At 42.6% G+C, this 19,555-nt stretch overlaps 1 protein-coding gene across 1 annotated transcript; it reads right to left on the bottom strand.

The window, feature by feature from the left end:
- Positions 1–623: 623 nt before the first annotated feature.
- Positions 624–19,147, bottom strand: LOC115135146 (uncharacterized). Its single transcript, XM_029669497.2, has 3 exons — positions 18,918–19,147; positions 9,980–10,522; positions 624–4,565 (listed from the first exon to the last, which is right to left on the bottom strand). Exon 3 carries the CDS (start codon positions 4,554–4,556, stop codon positions 2,985–2,987), a length of 1,572 nt encoding a protein of 523 aa, XP_029525357.1. The 5' UTR covers positions 4,557–4,565; positions 9,980–10,522; positions 18,918–19,147; the 3' UTR covers positions 624–2,984.
- Between the last annotated feature and the right edge of the window lie 408 nt (positions 19,148–19,555).

Raw genomic sequence — 19,555 nt, 5'->3', positions numbered from 1 at the left:
CGTGATAAAGCCCTGTTGTCATCTCTGGGTATCACCCACATCGTAAACAGTACGGACGGCTGTCACCGGATCATCACTGGCTCAGGTTACTATAGCGACCTGCCGGTGGAGTACTATGGTGTGGTGGAGGCTCCAGATGACACGGAGTTTAACCTTCATCCTCACTTCAACCCCACTGCAGATTTAATTTATACCACCATGACTCAAGACGCTGAGTGCAGTCACAAACACACACATACACCGCTCTGAAACAAAATGGTTATTAAGGTATAATACTATGTATGTCCTGGAGTCAAGGTGTTTGTCCACTGTGCTATGGGCATCAGCCGCCGTGGTGTTCTGGCGTATCTGATGATATACCTTTCTCTGGTGGATGCCATAATGGACCAAACTCTGGCTTCCTGTACCAACTCATACAGCTGGACCTTCTCCTCAGGAGCAGAGGACACACAAACGTGCACACACACACACACACACACACACGCACACACACACACACAAACACACACACACACACACACACACACACACACACACACACACACACACACACACACACACACACACACACACACACACACACCATGCAGTTTCATTTAAAGGGGCAATCTTCGGTTGGTACGTATTTTTTAATTTGACTTTTTATTACTGATATACAACCATTGATTCTTAAGGAAAATAACGTATAAATGCCTCATGAGCTTAGTTCAACTGTTGTGCGCCATCAGAACCCAATATATAAGCTTGTTTTACTTCCTTGATTCTAAATGAACACTGTATAGCCTCAAAACATGGTTAACACTATCATTTTGATATCATGCATGGTCAATGGTTACATTTACCAAGCTCTCAATTGCAAATAAAAATATTTGTCATGTTGTGAATTTTGCCACTCCAGTGACATTGATTCTGATACAGCAAGAAAAAACATGTTTTTTATTTGTAGTGACTGCATTAGTGTTACACTCTGACATTAGTGTCACCAGAGGTCCGTTTAGGCTCCATAATACAGAGGGGGGAAACACAGTTTCCTAGACGTCACCATCACAACTTCATCTAAGATACTTTATTGCTGATATCAACAGTAGCCTAGAACACATTATCTGAGACATACTGTATATTGACCCTTCATTTGTGGTATTATTGGGTTTGCCAAGTTACAAATGGACTTACATTGGACATAACAATCAATACAGATAACCATCAATACAGGTGGGTGTTTTAAAGACTTGATAACAGCAGTAATATTCTACTGATAAGGACTCCTATTTAACCTGCCATCTGGTCTCATGGCCTCCAATAGAAACCCAACAATACTGAACAACCTGTGCTAACTGCAGGTGTGTGACCTGAAATGGCAACTTTGTGATTATTACTAAAGTAGGATGAAAAAATTGTATTCAAATTATACTGTAAAAAAACTAAAGAGCCCTTTAATGCCAAGCTTGGTCATTATTTAATAAACATCAATAGCTTTCTTCAACATTATACACCTGATATCATGATTAAACAATTCTTCCTGCATTGTAGCCACAGTAAAAATCAACTTTAAATCAGGTTACAGCACCTGTTGTGATTGGTCAAAATCTCTCGCAAATGCAATATGTTGTAAATTACATACTTGACAGGTTTATCAATCTAACCGGCTAGTTGTAACTCATTCATTTTACAATACCAATGCCGTACATTGCTATGGCACAGTAAATTGACAAGATACTGTTACAGTAGTGATAGAATTCAGACTCAGAGTAGAGGTGTGGATCTTTTCAGTGATTGTTATTTGATAAACAACATGACTGTTTACTGGTTAACAGTTCACTTTGAACCTTCTGGTTAGATATATGACTAAAATAATTATTTGGCTGTGGTTTTGAGTCCACAAGACAATCATCACACAGAACATATACATGAAAGCACGTGTCAAACTCATTCCGCGGAGGGCTGAGTGTCTGCGGGTTCTTGCTTCCTCTCTTGTACTTCATTGTTTAATTAAGGCCACTGATTATAAGGACCTTCCCGCACCTTGTTGTCTAGGTCTTAATTAACAGGGAAAATCAACAACCAGCAGACACTACGTCCTCCATGGAATGAGTTTGTCTACCTCTGGCATTAAAGGGTCAAACGCAATAACTGTTTATATAAGAGAAGTTGAAAAATGGAATGAAAAATGTATTCACAAACACGCCATTTCACCCATTGTTATGTGCATGAATATATTGTATGATGTGATGATGCATGAATCATCGGAGCTCAGTTTAAGTCTTGCTCTATGCTAGTCTAATGACGTACTGTCAATTCAGCATTGTTTTCTATATATATATATATATATATATATATATATATATATTCTCTATATATTTTCTATGTGAATACGGAGCGGTAGAAGTGATTGTGAAAAGGTATACATTTCTGTGGTCTCTACCATGTGCTAAATCCTATACAGTATACGGTATGTTTCAAACATTCACACAGAATTTGACTAAATCATAGCATCAGAAATGAGAGGAAGATAGACACATATTTCTAGCCATAGTGATTTGAAGTCTGTCGTGTATTGGAGCTTTCTTTTCCTACACTGTGTTGTTTATACCTTTATGCATGTTCGTTTACAGAAACCCCTTGTTCAGATCGAGTTATCCCCCCCCCAGTAAATAAAACATTCTTAAATGAGTAAGAAAACATTATATCACTTTGTATGACTGTTATGGCAGCACTCTGTTCTATCACTTGGCATCTACGGTGATGATGAAGGTACCGTCACCAATCAAATCCATCCAAATGGAACCTTTCACTGTCTTTCCATTCACCTCTTTCAGCAATATGATGGTAGGTTCTTGTACACTTGCCATGATTCTGACAGCCACACAGATTCTCTTAATCCAGACCTAATCCAGACACTATCTCTGGTGAATTGGAGTCACATTTGATGTGTAATAAAGCAACTGCCATCTTGACCATGGAACCCAGTGTTCAGGTTTCCCCTCTCAGTCCACGGCCGTGCTGGAGCGTGCGCAGCAGGCTGGGGTTCTGATATAGCCCCACACCCCGCTCCTCTTCCTCCAGCCAATGGCACCACCAATGCTCTTCCTGGATGTAGCTGGATCCTGGCGGGACAGCTTGGCAGCGAGGCCAGCAGTCTCCTTGATCTGCAGCTCCAGGTGCTTTTGGATGGCCAGGCCCAGCTCCTCAGGATCCACAGAAGCCCCGTACACCTCCCATGTCATCCCTTCCGCATCCCACTTCACCTCCTTCACTGGGGGCTTCTGGGACGTGTCTGTCTCATTCCCGTTCTCGTTCTTGTTCCCGTTCCCGTTCTCATTCCCGTTCTCCTCCACCAGGCAGACCTGAGGGAACACGTGGGCCCGACACGTCTCGTGGACCTGGCCCGTCTGCACCCCCACGTCCCTGAGCTCCCTGGGGGACATCATGGTCCCTGTGTCCCTGGTGGCTCCATTGTTGCTGCTCATACAGCTATATTTCTGAATGTCCTGCTGCAGGGCTCCACTAGGGTGTAGAGTTTTGGCCCAGGAGCAGTTGAGGTTACAATTGAGGTTGCAGCATTGCAGCAGGCGCTTGGCATCCAGCCCTGTCTCGCTGACGGAGGACATGAGGCGAGGGAAGGAGAGGAGGGTAGGCGCCAGGTGAGGCGGGAGCACCCTCTGGTCCCTGAACTCAGCTTCTGTGCCCGGAAGGTGTGGCAGCAGCTGGGCAGGGGTGGGGATGGCTTGGGGGTGGCAGTAGGCTGCAAAAGTGTCCTTCAACGTCCCGTGGGGGTGGACGAAAGTGCAATAGCAGATGGCCTCCTCACATGATTGTAGGCGTTGGGCCTCACCGCCGACCTTAGCGGCTGTGTTAGAGGGGCTAGGGGCACCGAGCCTGACACACCCGGCCTGAGGCTGCTGTGTGGGTCTGCCTCCCCCGCCGTTTCCCCGTCTGCAGGCAGTGGGGTTGGTTGTGGTTGTATTGCAGTGCTGGAGCTGCAAGGGCTGCTTGCAGGCTAAGGTGGAGAAAGCCTTACGAGAGGCATCCTGGGAAAGGTACTCTCTCCCTGGGCACGAAGGGCAGGTGGTTTCACTGTGAGGTGGAGGGGCAGGGACCTCCCTGAGCATGTGGAGGGGATCTGAGTGACTCCTCTGGACATTCAGCCTGGATAGATCCAGTCCTCCCAGGTCTCTCTGTGATGATGATAAGGGGTGGGGCGCCTGGCTCTCTCCGAAGGCTTGGTGACCATGATTGGTGACGCCCTCCTCGTGGTGATGGGCTGTGTGAGGGCGGACAGCATTCCTGAGGTCCACGCGGAGAGATGTGTCCGGTTGGATGTTGTGCTGGACGACCTGAGAAGGCCCCTGTCTGCCCGTTTCTTTGTTTCTTTGGGAGCATGGAGCCGTATGCTCACTGAAGCCCTTCCTGAGTTCCTCCTGCCTCAGAGGACCTGTCAGCCCATCTGTGGAACTCTTAGAGAGAGGCAGGAGGGGGTCGGTGCAGAGGGCAGAGTCAGGGGACACACTGCCCCCTGGTGGGTATAGTGCTGACACGGGATGCCCACTCTCTGCCATGGGAAAGCCCTGGAACACAATGGAAACAGACAGGGACATAAGCTCTTATTTATGTCAATGGGAGCTTACTGTACACAGTCTATGCATGATGAAACCAGTGATCTGGTACTATGCTAATTGATTTATTATGAGATGACTCATCATCCTGCTGGGAGCTAGTGTACTGTAACGACAGACTTGACAGCTAGAATTTAAATGTTTTTAAAATAATTGAAGTCAAGTCTAGCCCAAGTGTTTTGACACTTTATAGGAAAACTATCTTTTGGTATTTGTTTCATTAGTTCATGTTGATATAGTCCCAAAATGTTTAGCATGTCAGCAGTCAAGTTTCCAACATATATATTCTTCAAAATACAGCCTGTATAATGTGTTTTGTAAATTCGTACACATTGTAAATATGAAAATGGAATGCATTATTTCAGAACAGGACCTACTGCTTGCATATCAATATATTGACTTTTGCGATGATGCAAAATATGATGCTAAATGCATCTTACCGGCTGTATTTCTGTATTTTGAAAGTTATTTATCTTGAAAACTTGATTGCTGACATGCAAAACATTTTGGGACTGTATCAACAATAGACTAATGAAACAAATACCAAATTATATATTTTTTGGTCATCTCTGTATACCCATCGCAAGACCCACTAGTTGATGCTTATTTATAAAACCCTCTTAGGCCTCACTCCCCCCTAGCTGAGATACCTACTGCAGCCCTCATCCTCCACATACAACACCCTTCTGCCAGTCACATTCTGTTAAAGGTCCCCAAAGCACACACATCCCTCGGTCGCTCCTCTTTTCAGTTCGCTGCAGTTAGTGACTGGAACGAGCTGCATCTAACACTCAAACTGGACAGTTTTATCGCCATCTCTTCATTCAAAAACTCTCTTACTGACACTTGTGGCTTCTTCGCATGGTGTATTGTTGTCTCTACCTTCTTTCCCTTTGTGCTGTTGTCTGTACCCAGTAATGTTTGCACCATGTTGTGCTGCTGCCATGTTGTGTTGCTACCATGTTGTTGTCATGTTGGGTTGCTACCATGCTGTGTTGTCTTAGGTCTCTCTTTATGTAGTGTTGTGGTGTCTCTCTTCTCGTGATGTGTGTTTTAACCTATATTGTGATTATTTAAATTTTCTTTAATCCCAGCCCCCGTCCCCGCAGGAAACCTTTAGCCTTCTGGTAGGCCGTCATTGTAAATAACAATTTGTTCTTAACTGACTTGCCTAGTTAAATAAAGGTTAAATAAAAAGAAAGAAAGAAATTGAGTTACGAAGTACAATCACATCTGTTACACCATGAGCAGACTGGCCAGGTATCCCTCACTCACAGTGGCAGAGACTAGCCCGTCAGATTAGGTCTGGATCAGCCCCTCAATGTTCTATAAGATTACAGGAGAAACACAGGATTGTCTGTGTCTTCTTTGAGAGCATTAAGGGATGTCTCCAATGTAGCCTCTCTAAAGCTTTTGTACTGGATGTGTTAACTTGTGACATGGCGTGATGATACGATGTCGGCTACAGTGCTAAACCTCGGTCACATAACCTTTAAGTCAAACACCCTTATACTGTATACATGAAACTGGTTTCACTTAACCAACGACAAGCTTCCCAACACAGGAATGATGATTAAAAGGATGTTTTGCTCAATCTATTAACATGTATTATTTTTTATGTATTTTTTAACTTGTATTTATTCAGTGGAGCCCAATTGAGACCAAATCAAATCAAATCAAATCAAATGTATTTATATAGCCCTTCGTACATCAGCTGATATCTCAAAGTGCTGTACAGAAACCCAGCCTAAAACCCCAAACAGCAAGCAATGCAGGTGTAGAAGCACGGGTCTCATTCTCAATAGTGCCCTAAGAACAAACAATTCACAAATCAACATGCTAATTCAATAAAACAGCAAAAATATCAACTACAAGATACAGCAGTTACAGATACTGTCACGCCCTGACCATAGAGAGATTTTATTCTTTATGTTGGTTAGGTCGGGGTGTGATTTAAGGGTGGGTTATCTAGGTGAATTATATGTCTATGTTGGCCTAGTATGGTTCCAATCAGAGGCAGTTGTTTATCGTTATCTCTGATTGGGGATCATATTTAGGTAGCCATTTTCCCATTGTGCTTTGTGGGATCTTGTCTATGTTTAGTTGCCTGTGAGCATTATTATAGCGTCACGTTTCGTTTGTTCTTTGAAGTTTTCTATTCCATAATACAGGATGGAAACATACCACGCTGCTTCTTGGTCTACTCCTTATGACGAACGTGACAGATATACTACATTTCACAAAGAAATTATTTCAACCAAAACACACTCAGACCTCAGTGAATTCATTCCTCATCATTATTCTAAGCTGCCCTAATGAGGTGTTAGAACTAATCGACCTAGGTCGGTAGAGACACAACAAACCTCAAGTTAACCAACCCTGTGAGCGGGTTTGGTGCCTCATATTTTTCTACTTTAACAGAGAAGTGAGTTGGAAACTTGTGCAGCATAGCTTTGTAAACAAAAAGGTAGAAATTAAGTCATCTACAGGAATTTAGAGAGGTCCAGCCGACCTCCTGATCAACGATGCAGTGATGAGTATTTAACCTGTTACCTGTGATAAAGCGAAGCACACTATGGTACAGTGTATCCAGGGGTTTTAGAGTAGTGGTTGCTGCATTCTGATAAATGCTGTCACCATAATCAAGAGCTGGCAGGAAGGTTTTCTTATTTATTCTTATTTAGACTCTTGAAATATGTGTTCTATACAGCCAAAATGTACCCTTAACATGTCAATGTAATTACTCTCCTGTGTAAGACTGCAAAGATACGTTGTGTATGTATGGTGCATGTTCTTTATGTGCTCTTCAATAAAAGAAGCCTGCTTTAAATCTCCACTTCTTAATTAGCTCAGTCATATTTTTAAACCTCACATTCTCAATCCAAAAGCCTAGATATTTATAGGCTGGAATCCGCTCGCTGAGAGAACCATCTGACATATTTGTATGAGAATTAGAAAACAACAAACATTTAGTTTTTCCCACATTAAGTACACATTTGAAATCAACGAGGGCTTTCTGTAAGGCAACAAGGTCAGATTGCAGCGCCAACAGCCTGGTCAGCAGTAGGAGCAACAGCATACATGACAGTGTCATCTGAATGCAGATGAATGTTACAGGTTTTTGCAGATAGACCAATATTATTGATATAAATAGTAAAGAGGACCGGTCACAAAATCATCTACCGCAGGACACCTTTAGTGATATTGACTTGACACCATCAGAAAGCACACAGTGTCCTTTTCTGACAGCGCCCAAACCACTTGCGAGACATCTGGCCGAGGCCCATTTCAGACAACCTTTGAATGAGTAGGGGATGGTCAACAGTATCAAAGGCCTTGGATAGGTCTGTAAATAAAGCAACACAGTGATTCCTATGATCTAAGCAATTTAACACGTCCTTTAAGTCGAGCATAGCTGCTGAAAAGATGCTATGTCCTGGTCTAAAACCAGACTGGTACACATTAACAATAGAATTTGAATTTGGCCTTTCTATATACCCTTCTATGGGCTTTTTAAAATGGTGCATTTCATTCCCATTTAGTGTCTTGTTATTCTACTTCACATAAGAGGCCTCTAGGGTCAGTTTAGCTTTAAAAGCATCACCAATGAGCCTGCTCTACCCTGGGAGCCTAACGCCCCATGGTAGCTCTCCATCCCACCCCAGTCCCATGGTACACCTCCTCATTAGTAACGTGTAGGGGCTCTGTGAGGGCTTTACAGACTGAATAAGAAAGCAGTTGCAACAACATGAACAGTCTTTTTGGGATAACATGCATGACATGTGTTGTTCAATGTATTTCTTGAAGTCATCTGTGTTGACAGCTCAAAGCTGAGTGTTTTCACAGTCAATTACAACATTATGTGTTTGTGTAAGTCGTTTAACATTGTGCGATGGAATCACTGTAGGGCCTGGTGTCAGTGGGCAAGCTGACCTGAAGTACAGAGCACAGAGTAACACTTTTTGGAAAGTCCATCTGTACATGCTCTGCAGACCATCTACAGACCATCAGTAACATTTCAACTACAGTATCTACTAAACCCTGGCCCTTACCCTAACCTTAACCCTTACCCTAACCGTAACCCTTACCCTAACCTTAACCTTAACCCTTACCCTAACCTTAACCTTAGCAAGCAGTTGCTTATGAACAGATAGTTGACTATCTGGACTATCCAAATAAAGTGTAACTAAGCACATGTAACAGTATAACTTTAAACCGTCCCCTCGCCAATACCCGGGCTCGAACCAGGGACCCTCTGCACACATCAACAACAGTCACCCACGAAGCATCGTTACCCATCGCTCCACAAAAGCCGCGGCCCTTGCAGAGCAAGGGGAACTACTACTTCAAGGTCTCAGAGCAAGTGACGTCACCGATTGAAACGCTATTTAGTGCGCACCACCGCTAACTAAGCTAGCTGTTTCACATCCGTTACAATCACCCCCCTTTTGACCTCCTCCTTTTCCTCAGCAACCAGTGATCCAGGTCACGGCACCAATGTAACAGTATAACTTTAAAACGTCCCCTCGCCCATACCCGGGCTCGAACCAGGGACCCTCTTCACACATCAACAACAGTCACCCACGAAGCATCGTTACCCATCGCTCCACAAAAGCCGCGGCCCTTGCAGAGCATGGGGAACTACTACTTCAAGGTCTCAGAGCAAGTGACGTCACCGATTGAAACGCTATTTAGTGCGCACCACCGCTAACTAAGCTAGCTGTTTCACATCCGTTACACATAGAGGCACAACAAGTCATCTGTCTCCTATAAATTGGTTACGTCTAAGCTGGTAAAATCAGAGGTTAGGTCACTTCTGGAAATAGACAAAGCAGGCAGGTGATATGGCCTAAAGGTTTATAGGAGCATGCGACCAGTCAGTAATAAAGAAAGGAATACCAACACTTTGCCCACAACACCAGAACACAACACCTGATGTGTGGTAGTATGAAAATGGAGGTGTGAGAAGTCAGATAAATGCATTAGTTGCCTTTTTTCTTTTTACATAAATGCTTCAAACATTTCAGAATATACCTCACGCAATGCAACAACGGGATATTCCTGCTACTATGCTATAGACACACCTAAACAATACTAATGCGCCAAGTATCTGAAGTGTGTATGAGACCAGGGCCAGATGGTGACTGACTGACTCACTCAAGGCCTGCATTCATTCCCCCCCCAAATAACCTGTAAGTAAAATCCCCACTCCCAACCACGTACACACACACACACACACACACACACACACACACACACACACACACAACACACACACAAACACAACAACAATATTTCTACACCTCTGGAATGCAGCGATTTCACTTTTTTCAACCTGAAAGGTCTCTGTTGTAACCCCTGCTTACCTTTTAGAAAAAATATAAGATCCTTATGTTCCTCTTCTTTATTTACTCTCTCTCTCTTTCTTTGTGTCAGAGTCAAGTTATCCCCCAGGATCCCAGGATAAACCCCTGTTAGTCCAGGTTGTTTGAAAGGAAAGGAAAGTGGTTCTCTACAGGTGACCTCCTCTCGCCACGCACCATCCACAGAGCCCTCCCTCCTCTCCAGTCTCTTCCTCCTCTTCCTCCTCCGTCCCTCTATCCTGGCCGGGAACAAGATTGGGCAAACCTTGAGATAATCCTCTCTTTCATCTGATTACAAATGAGAGGCTGCACTTGTGAATCTTCAAATCGTATCCCAGGAGAGAGGGGTAGTGTGTGTGTGTTTGTCTGTGTCTCTATATGTGTGTGCGATGGTGTTAGTGATCGGTGGTGGTAGTTGTTTGGCTCTGTATGTGGTGGAGAGGGGGATGGCAGATAGGACTAGGGAAATGGATGAAGAGAGGGGAGGGGGAATGATAATGAGGAGATGCTCAGTCAGGCAGACAGCTTCATTGCCACTCCATCCACCTGGAAGAAGAAGAGAGAGAGAGGAAATTGCATGAATGAATGCTCTGGCAAAAATAGAAGGTTTGATGGTGAAAAAAACACCCCCTCACACAGACATTCTGTCTCTCTTGCATCCTCCTCTCTCTCTCTCATCCTCCCTTCTCTCTCTCTCTTCCTCCTCTCTCGCTCCCTCTCTCATCCTCCTCTTTCTCTCTTTCTCTCTCTCTCTCATCCTCCTCTTTCTCTCTCATCCTCCTCTCTCTCTTGCTCCCCCCACACACAAACACACACACACACATTATTTCGACTTCTACCTCACCTACTCCCTGTCACACTCCCCATCACTCTCGACCACTCTCCATCACTCTGTCCCTGTTGCTATGGAAACTGCAATACTCAATGGGACCCGGATGAATGTTCATTGTCTAAGTTGCTGGGTGGCGACAGACAGTGAAAACATGTCCACCTGGAATTGACAGTGCTCATAGTTGTCAAGTTACAAGAGAACAATGTGATTTTAAGTCTACTACTTCTGCATGGATGTCACATGCCATGGTACTGTATGTCCGTCTTTGCATGACAACCAATGAAAAGCATGAATGTAATTTGCTTGAGTTGGCATATTAAGATGAAAAGTAATGGGAATATGGGAGTATTGTAGTACTATGTGGTAGAATGGATTAGATGACACTATAAAACAGTACTTATGTAATTCATAAGGTTTCCCTTCAGCACAGATCTAGGATCAGCTTACCTTTCCCAAATCATAACCTTAAAAATTGGGAATGCATAACTGACTGTAGATAAGTATCCAGGGGCAACCAACATACTATATCCTGCTTTGATAACATGTGAGTCAGACACTCCTGGACAACATTCAAATGCAACAGTGTGAGTCCATTGGTTGTGCGAGAGAAGGGTAAAGATCAGTAAAGGACCTATCCTCACCGCGGTAACTGGTGAAAAACACAGGCAGGGAGGGTGTTTGATTGGAAGACAGAAAATGTGAGATCAAACAAAAGGCAGTCATGACAAAGCCTATCAGACATATCAAATGTCCTTGTTTGGGATATCGTAGTTGTACATGGAGGGTGAAATGAAATAATTATATTTATCTAGCAGAGGGAACAAAAGTAACCTTTGATCTTCCTAATTAGCTGTGCATAGTGCATGCTGCTGAGGTAGATACAAAAAATATGGTTGTTTATAGTCCAGGTGATATGTGCCTAATTTTAGGTGATATGTTCACTTTTTCATAAAAGCATGAACATTTTCAGAAAGGGAGCCATCGCAAAACGCCTCCTGGTGGCCGTGGCGGACATTTCTCTATTCTGACATAACTGGACAATGTATTTTACTTCGTATTTGCTGAACCAAACCTGATAACACAGAAAAGGTGATGTGTACACCGATGTTTTGATGCTTACGGATTACAATGTTGCCATGCACAACATCACAAATTGTTCAGATGATTGTTTACTAGTGGACCACCATGGTAAGCCATGGAAGACAATCCAGTAAAATTTCAGTTTCTGACAATGTTTACACAATAGAATATCATGTATGTGGCATAAAAAGCCATACAGCTGCTGTCTTCTTGCTCCTGGTTATGGAAGTGGATACTGTGTGACGCTGCTTAAATTTACAGAACACAGGAAGGGCATTTGATTGGTCTGCACCCAGGGAGCTCATGGGGTGATTTCATGGGCAGGTATGTACCTCAAGCGATTGCTGGTCCCAAATGCCACTCACCACTCCTCAGCTTATATTTCTGAACAGAATTTTCATTTTTGAACACTTCACAATTCTCCTTTATGATGGCACTAGCAGTCAATATAACATCAATTAAGCTCATTTCGCATCGTATCAAAATCAATGAAAACAAATGTTATTTACATAGCGTTTTTCACAACAGCGATTTTCACAAAGTGCTTTACAACAACCTGGCCGAGACCCCAAAGAGCAAGCAGCAGCAGCTACTGTATGTGGCTGGAAGAAACCTTCTTTAGCTGTACATAGTAAAAGGTTGGAGTGCGAGCTGTGACAAGCTGTCAATTTAGGCAAGAAAGTACAGCAGAGTACATCTGACCACCAGACAGTTGTTCATTTAGGCAAGACGAGTTATAATAAGTACATGGATGACCAACAGGGTCATAGTAGATCAGAGTGTACAAGACCCTAGCCTGAGATTTGTCTCCAAACACAGACAAAGCATACAATACAACTGATTTGACATTGCTGTTATATAGGGGGTATTTGTTTTGAGGCTGAATTGATCAGATCTCCAGATGGGATGAGTTGGGCATATGCACAATGTGAGGTTTTTGGTTAAGTTTAGAGATCTTACATCTGGGAAAACAGGGTCCACTGAATATCTCTGGGTTTGTATGATGTGGTTTTGGTCATGATCCAGTCAATAGTAATAAGGAAGAGGTTCTGAGAGATGATGGAACACTGTCTCACTCCAGACTGCACAGTGAACCGCGCAGACTTGCCCATAATGACACTGCATTCAAAGTGGTCAAAATAGTATACCTTGATTAGTGTATATTGAATCGGATCTCAAGATCTTCCAGAGAGTTTTACCATGTATACTAGCAAAAGCCTTGACGTCTATGAAGTGAGAATGAGGAAGTGGGGGGACCATACATCCTTGTCCCAGAATCCTGCTTGCTCCTGCCTTAGCTTGGTGTCAATGGCTGACTCCATACATTTTTGGTGATGCAGAATCAAAAATGGTTGACTAAAAAATGCTTGATGGCATTACCCCCAAACTGAGCTTCACTTTCCAGCATTATGTATAAAAAATATATATATTCTATTTTGTACGTTTTTAGAAACGACCATTATATAATAATGAAAACTGTTTATGATGTTGTACTGGCAGTAATCCGTATTCATATTACCAATATAATCATATGAAGGAAAATGGATTGACCGGCTATGGCAGAAAATAGAATTGGCTGCCAAGAGGCGTTTTTGCGATGGCTCCCTGTCTGAAAATGTCCAGGACCCAAAACTATACAAGCGTACTACGTTTCATGCTTTTATGAAAAAGCTAACATCATTTTCACACATTGCCTGGAGTAGCATTGTTAACAAGTCTCATCGAGGTGTGGAAAGGGGTTGTGTTTGATCGGATGGGCTATGCTTGTGTGTCTGTATCTCAGTGGTTGTGATTGTTGTAGCGGCCTTGGGGGGAGGGGAGGGAGGAAGAGTTATTATTAGGAGCACCAGTCTCATTAAGACAGACTGAACATCTGGAGGGGGGCTCTACCAGGGACATATAGGTGGGGATTAAGGGTTATCTTCAAAGAGTGACAGTAAGCGAGGGATGGAGGATTGAGGCAGACCCATAGTGTGTTACCCTGCTGACCGACAACCTACACTGCTAAGAATGATGTCAGAACTCCTGTTCCAATTATAGTAACAGTTTCAGGACCTGAATAGAATCAGACAGAAGGGGTAATGAGACAGATTGACAAATTGTCTGTTGAATTTCAGACTGAAATGAAATTAGATGCACTACCATACAACCCTGCTTCGACAAGGGATCTCAGCAACAGCAATGCCCTAACATGGTCGTGTTATCTTCCCGGCATTGTGAGAGACAAGAAAGCCCGAGCTGCTCAGATATAATTACCGGCAGAGAAGAGCACTAAGAAAAAAACTGTCTGAAAAGAGTATGGATGACTGACACACTCGGCTCACTGAATAGATCCCCTCCTAATCCCTGCACACACAAACAACTCTCCAATTCTATATGCAAACTATCCGTGAAAATTTGAATAAACATTACAAAAACACCTTTTATCAACAATGTCTGTGATTTAAAAAAATTGGAGCAGGCATTGATATCCGAATAATGCTTTGTTTCAGTATGCCTCGTTCCCAACAACGACCGTCAGAGATAAAGATACACATGGGGAGGCAGGGTAGCCTAGTGGTTAGAGCGTTGGGCCATTAACCGAAAGGTTGCAAGATTGAATCCCTGAGCTGCAAAGGTAAAAGTCTGTCGTTCTGCCCTTGAACAAGGCGGTTAACCCACTGTTCCTAGGCCGTCATTGAAAATAAGAATTTGTTCTTTAACTGACTTGCCTAATTAAATAAAGGTAAAAAATGTAAGAAAATAACAAAAAAAAAATATACACCATCTCCTTGGAGTTCCATTGGCCTGAAGCAAACACATAAGAGGTGCATCAGCAGTAAAACATCTGTGGTGTGAGAAACTCTACCAGGTAGTACTGTCCTGTTGCACCCTCGACAACCACTGTGATTAATATTATCTGACCCTGCTGGTCATCTATGAACATTTGAACATCTTGGCCATGTTCTGTTATAATATCCACCCGGCGCAGCCAGAAGAGGACTGGCCACCCCTCAGAGCCTGGTTCCTCGCTAGGTTTCTTCCTAGGTTCTGGCCTTTCTAGGGAGTTTTTCCTATCCACCGTGCTTCTACATCTGCATTGCTTGCTGTTTGGTGTTTTAGTGTGTGTTTCTGTACAGCACTTTGTGACATTGGCTGATGTAAAAAGGGCTTTATAAATAAATGTGATTGATTGATTGAGTAAGGCTAGAAACTTTATGGCACTATTCAAGCATCAACTGTAGGCTAAACCTTTTCTCTTGGAAAGAGAAGACTACACCTATATGTGCATTGAACATTATCTGTCATAATAGGTCGTTCTCCTCGGTCAAGTTTACCTTTACAACATTTTGCATATTCAGTAAAGCTGTTCTCTCCTTGGGGACAGTTTAATCTGCGGACCTGCACGTTTGTGTTCACGACAGCGAACAAAAGGAAAGTGCCACATGTGCTGCCTTTGAGCTCTTGTGCTGTGTACATATTGTATATACTGTATGACAGGGAGTGGAGAGGGAGTGGACTCGCAGAGTGGAGTAATAGTATATGGAATCAGTGATCCTTTTATTACATTTTGCACAAGGAGGATTTGTAAAGATATTAGAGGACTCAAAAAAGGTTGAAAGGTGTTGAAAGGTTTAGGGAGGAAGTGGGTAAAATTGACTGGTCACCTGTGCTAGAGAGTGTAGGGGTAAGACAGTGCCTGGGAAGTCTTTAAATGTAGATTCCTTGATGTGGTGAATGTGATGGCTCCCATTAGACGGGTCCAGGGTAAAGCAGAGATCTAGCCCTTGGTTTAATCATGAGATTCTAGAATCTATCCAATCAAGGAATGAGGTCTTTAATTAAAAAATGTAAGAACTTTCAAGAGCATCATGATTTTGTCCTATATAAACGTCACAGAAATGAAGCACAGAGCAGGATGGATGAAGCACAGAGCAGGATGGATGAAGCACAGAGCAGGATGGATGAAGCACAGAGCAGGATGGATGAAGCACAGAGCAGGATGGATGAAGCACAGAGCAGGATGAATGAAGCACAGAGCAGGATGGATGAAGCACAGAGCAGGATGGATGAAGCACAGAGCAGGATGGATGAAGCACAGAGCAGGATGGATGAAGCACAGAGCAGGATGGAAGAAGCTAAGAGGGGTTACTTTGCTGAGAAAATAATTGAGAACAAAAATGACCCTAAAAAGCTTCGGAAATCATTTAAGGAACTAGGCTGTAGTAGTACTACCAAAAACAAACTAAATAGTATTGGACAGAACATCAAAGGGCAGATGGTATATGAAAACGCAGAGGTTGCCAATGAATTCAGCAAGCTGGTTAGCAAGCTGCCCAACAGTTCTGGTTTGTATGGAAGCAACCAAGTCAAGAAGTATTATGTAGAGTTAGGGGTTCAGCCAAACTCTTTTTCTTTTGCAAAGGTAGCAACAGCCAAAATAGTCAGTATGCTGGCAGAGTTTATCCAGCCACAGGCCAGGATAACATTCCTGAAAGGTTTCTTATAGATTCTGCTGAGCAAAATGGCCCTTGTATTACGCATATCGTTAATCTCTCTCCCAGGGACATGAAACAAGCTAAAGTTATACCTCTATATAAGAAGGGGAATTATGATCCTGGGAATTATAGGCCTGTATCTATCCTCTGTGTAACATCAAAGATCCTGGAGAGAATTGTAGATGAGCAAATGTATGAATATGTTAACAAACAGGGTCTAATGTATGATTTTCAGTCGCGTTTTAGAAAAACATACTCCACTGATTCATGTCTACTTTACTTGACTGACTTCATCAGGAAAGAGATTGATGAGGGAAATCTGTGTGGAATGGTACGGCTTGACCTACAGAAGGCCTTTGATACAGTCAACCACTGTCTCCTAATCTCCAAACTAGCACTGGGGATAAGCAGTATCCCTCTAGGCTGGGTAAAGTCCTATTTGTCAGGTAGTGACCAAGTATTAGAGGTTAATGGTTCACTGTCTCAGGCAAAACCAATGAGTTGTGGCGTTCCGCAAGGGAGCGTGCTTGGGCATCAGCTGTTTTATTGTATATTAACAATATGAAAGATGCTTGTTCTTGCTGTCTTTTTCTTTATGCGGATGACTCTACACTTCTGGTGTCTCACAAAAGTAAAACTATGTTGGAGAGCATACTTAGCACAGAGCTTACTAACATTAGCAAATGGCTTGGAGATAATAAGCTATCTCTGCACTTAGGGAAAACTGAAGTAATTATTTTGGATCCAGACCTAAATTGTGTAGGTCGTCTGAAATCAGAGTGGAGTTAAGGGGGGGAGGTGTTGACTATTAAAACTTCTGTTAGCTACTTGGTATGTATCCTTGATGGAAGCTTGGGAGGTGTGAGCATGGCCAATAAGGTGCTAGAGAAGGTTAATGCCAGGACTACGTTTTTGGCTAGAAAGTCTAAGCTGCTTGATAAGGACTCCATGAAAGTGCTAGCTACTGCCCTCATTCAATACCATTTTGACTATAATAGTACTTCCTGGTTTGTGGGCTTATCTAAACTTATGAAGGGGAAGCTCCAGATAGCCCAGAATAAACTGATCAGATTAGTATTGAAGGTGAGTCCATGTACTACTCACATAGGCAGGAGCTGCTTTCAGGAACTAAACTGGTTGCCTGTTGAGGCTAGGGTTTCCCAGATTAGACTAGGTTTGGTTTACAGGAGTATTTATGGTCCTGCACCCAGATATCTAAGTGATTACTTTCCTCGTGTTGGGGATGCACACAATCACAGCACCAGAGCAGGTGTTGCTGATGTGTGCTTATACAGGTTCAGGAGTAATGCTGGGTAAGGTACTAGCTTGAATGGAAGAGTTTCCTCTGCTTATAAAAACAATGTCCTCTCTGGGCAGCTTTAAAAATAAATTTAAAATAAGTTTGATGTCTTCTGTACCCATATGAATAACCCCTATGATGTGACTGGAATGATGAGATAGAGGTTCTTCTTCTCTGTTGTTGTTGTATTATTTCACAGCCATACTGTGTTCAATCTTGTCTAGCTATCTTGTCTCAAGAGGACCACAATGGAAATAAGTCCCAGACGTTATTGTGTGTTATCCTCAATGATTTTATTCATGTGCATGTATGGCTTTTTCAGGTTTTATGTGTGCTTGTTTTTTTAAATGGTTTAATTAAAAAAATAAAAATAAACTAAAGGGGTTCCTGAACTTCTTTGGCCTTGCGAACCAATGTTGATATTACAAAAAAAATGTTGACTTTTTTAATTGCCGCTATAAGTCTATTACAAATCAGTCTGACTTTTTACAGCCTTTCAATCTGAAAGAAGTATGATTTGAAGTGACTGAAATTCATCGGAAAGGTATTGGGAAGTTCAGAAGATCATCAGGCAATAATTCTGTAAGATCTTCTATGTAGAAAAGAACGTCCTCGTTGAGGATGTTATTTTCCCCCCAGTCTGCTTAGTGCCTGGTCTTGTCCACTCTGTTTTAATGAGTCCTGCGCGGCTTGTTGGCATTGTAGAGGGAAACATGAGTGTTCCTTAGAGTCTTAGCTTTCAGTGATGGGGTCATAACATTTTGTAGCTTAAACCATTCAAAAGATAGAGTCACATTTGTAGGAAGGAAACAGAAACCCCTCTGTTTATTACAACCACATCTAGCGGCTACCAGAGGTTACTGAGGTAACCCCGGTTCTGTGAACCAAGCACATTTTTAAAATGGTTTATTTCATAGTTTCTATCACAACCCCATGTTTGGGAAACGCTGAAATAGGACATAATTACGTGCACATAAAGGAACAGAACGATATGGTAATGGAATATACAACACACATACAACACACATACAACACACATACAACACACATACAACACACATACAACACAGCAAAACATTTGACCTGTTGGACACTTTAAAATTCTTATCTGGATTCAAACCAATAACAATCTTATACAGCATAATCACCTTTCACCAACTGAAGAACACACAAAACCATGCAGGTATGTGGTAATTGGACAAATTGGAAGGCGTTTTAACTTGTCCTGTCCCATTTCACGAATAGTATTACCTTCATATTACAGGATCAGATCTATGGTGCTCCAATGCTCCTCTCTGGTTTCTTCGTTCTCTTGTTGTTTTAGCGACCTCTGCATTAGCCACAACACCCCTCTCTGACTGTGGGGCTCACGCCTGATCCTGCGAAAACTGTGGATTCAGTGTAGAGCGTATCAGCAGTTCCAAAGTGCACTATTGTTCATTCACAGGTGCTTTTTAGAGCTCAGTTCCTTGTATTCTGGCCCTGCAAACACGCCTACGCACACAACCCTGAGACACATCTACTCTACAGTATATCTACAAATTCAGTTTCACACACAGACTCACCTTGACCTAGAATGCATTCCTAAACCCATTTGTTTTTCCTATTCTGGCTTCACTGCCTGATAGAAGGAATCTGCATAGCATGCATGATTCTCGTCTGATGGATTTCTGTGATTCATACAAAGCACTGTTTCATTTTGAAACCTAGGATGACATTATGAGCTGGAATAAAGGAATTCAGATCAAAAACTGGCTAATTATATTACATTGCGAGTCGCAGTATGCAGATTCTACAGAGTGTGACTCCTCATAAACTATAGATATTGAATGTGTTTTATTGCGGGTTGCTTTGTCATACTTTATCTACACCTTTCAGATTGACAGTAG

This window comes from Oncorhynchus nerka, linkage group LG10, assembly GCF_034236695.1.
Source record: "Oncorhynchus nerka isolate Pitt River linkage group LG10, Oner_Uvic_2.0, whole genome shotgun sequence".
Taxonomy (NCBI): domain Eukaryota; kingdom Metazoa; phylum Chordata; class Actinopteri; order Salmoniformes; family Salmonidae; genus Oncorhynchus; species Oncorhynchus nerka.
Note: the sequence above shows the minus strand (reverse complement) of the source record. Positions and strands in the feature narration are given on the sequence as shown.

What these genes read in the sequence shown, in the direction of transcription:
- LOC115135146 (XM_029669497.2), bottom strand. Translation starts at nt 4,556, where the DNA reads ATGGCAGAGAGTGGGCATCCCGTGTCAGCACTATACCCACCAGGGGGC.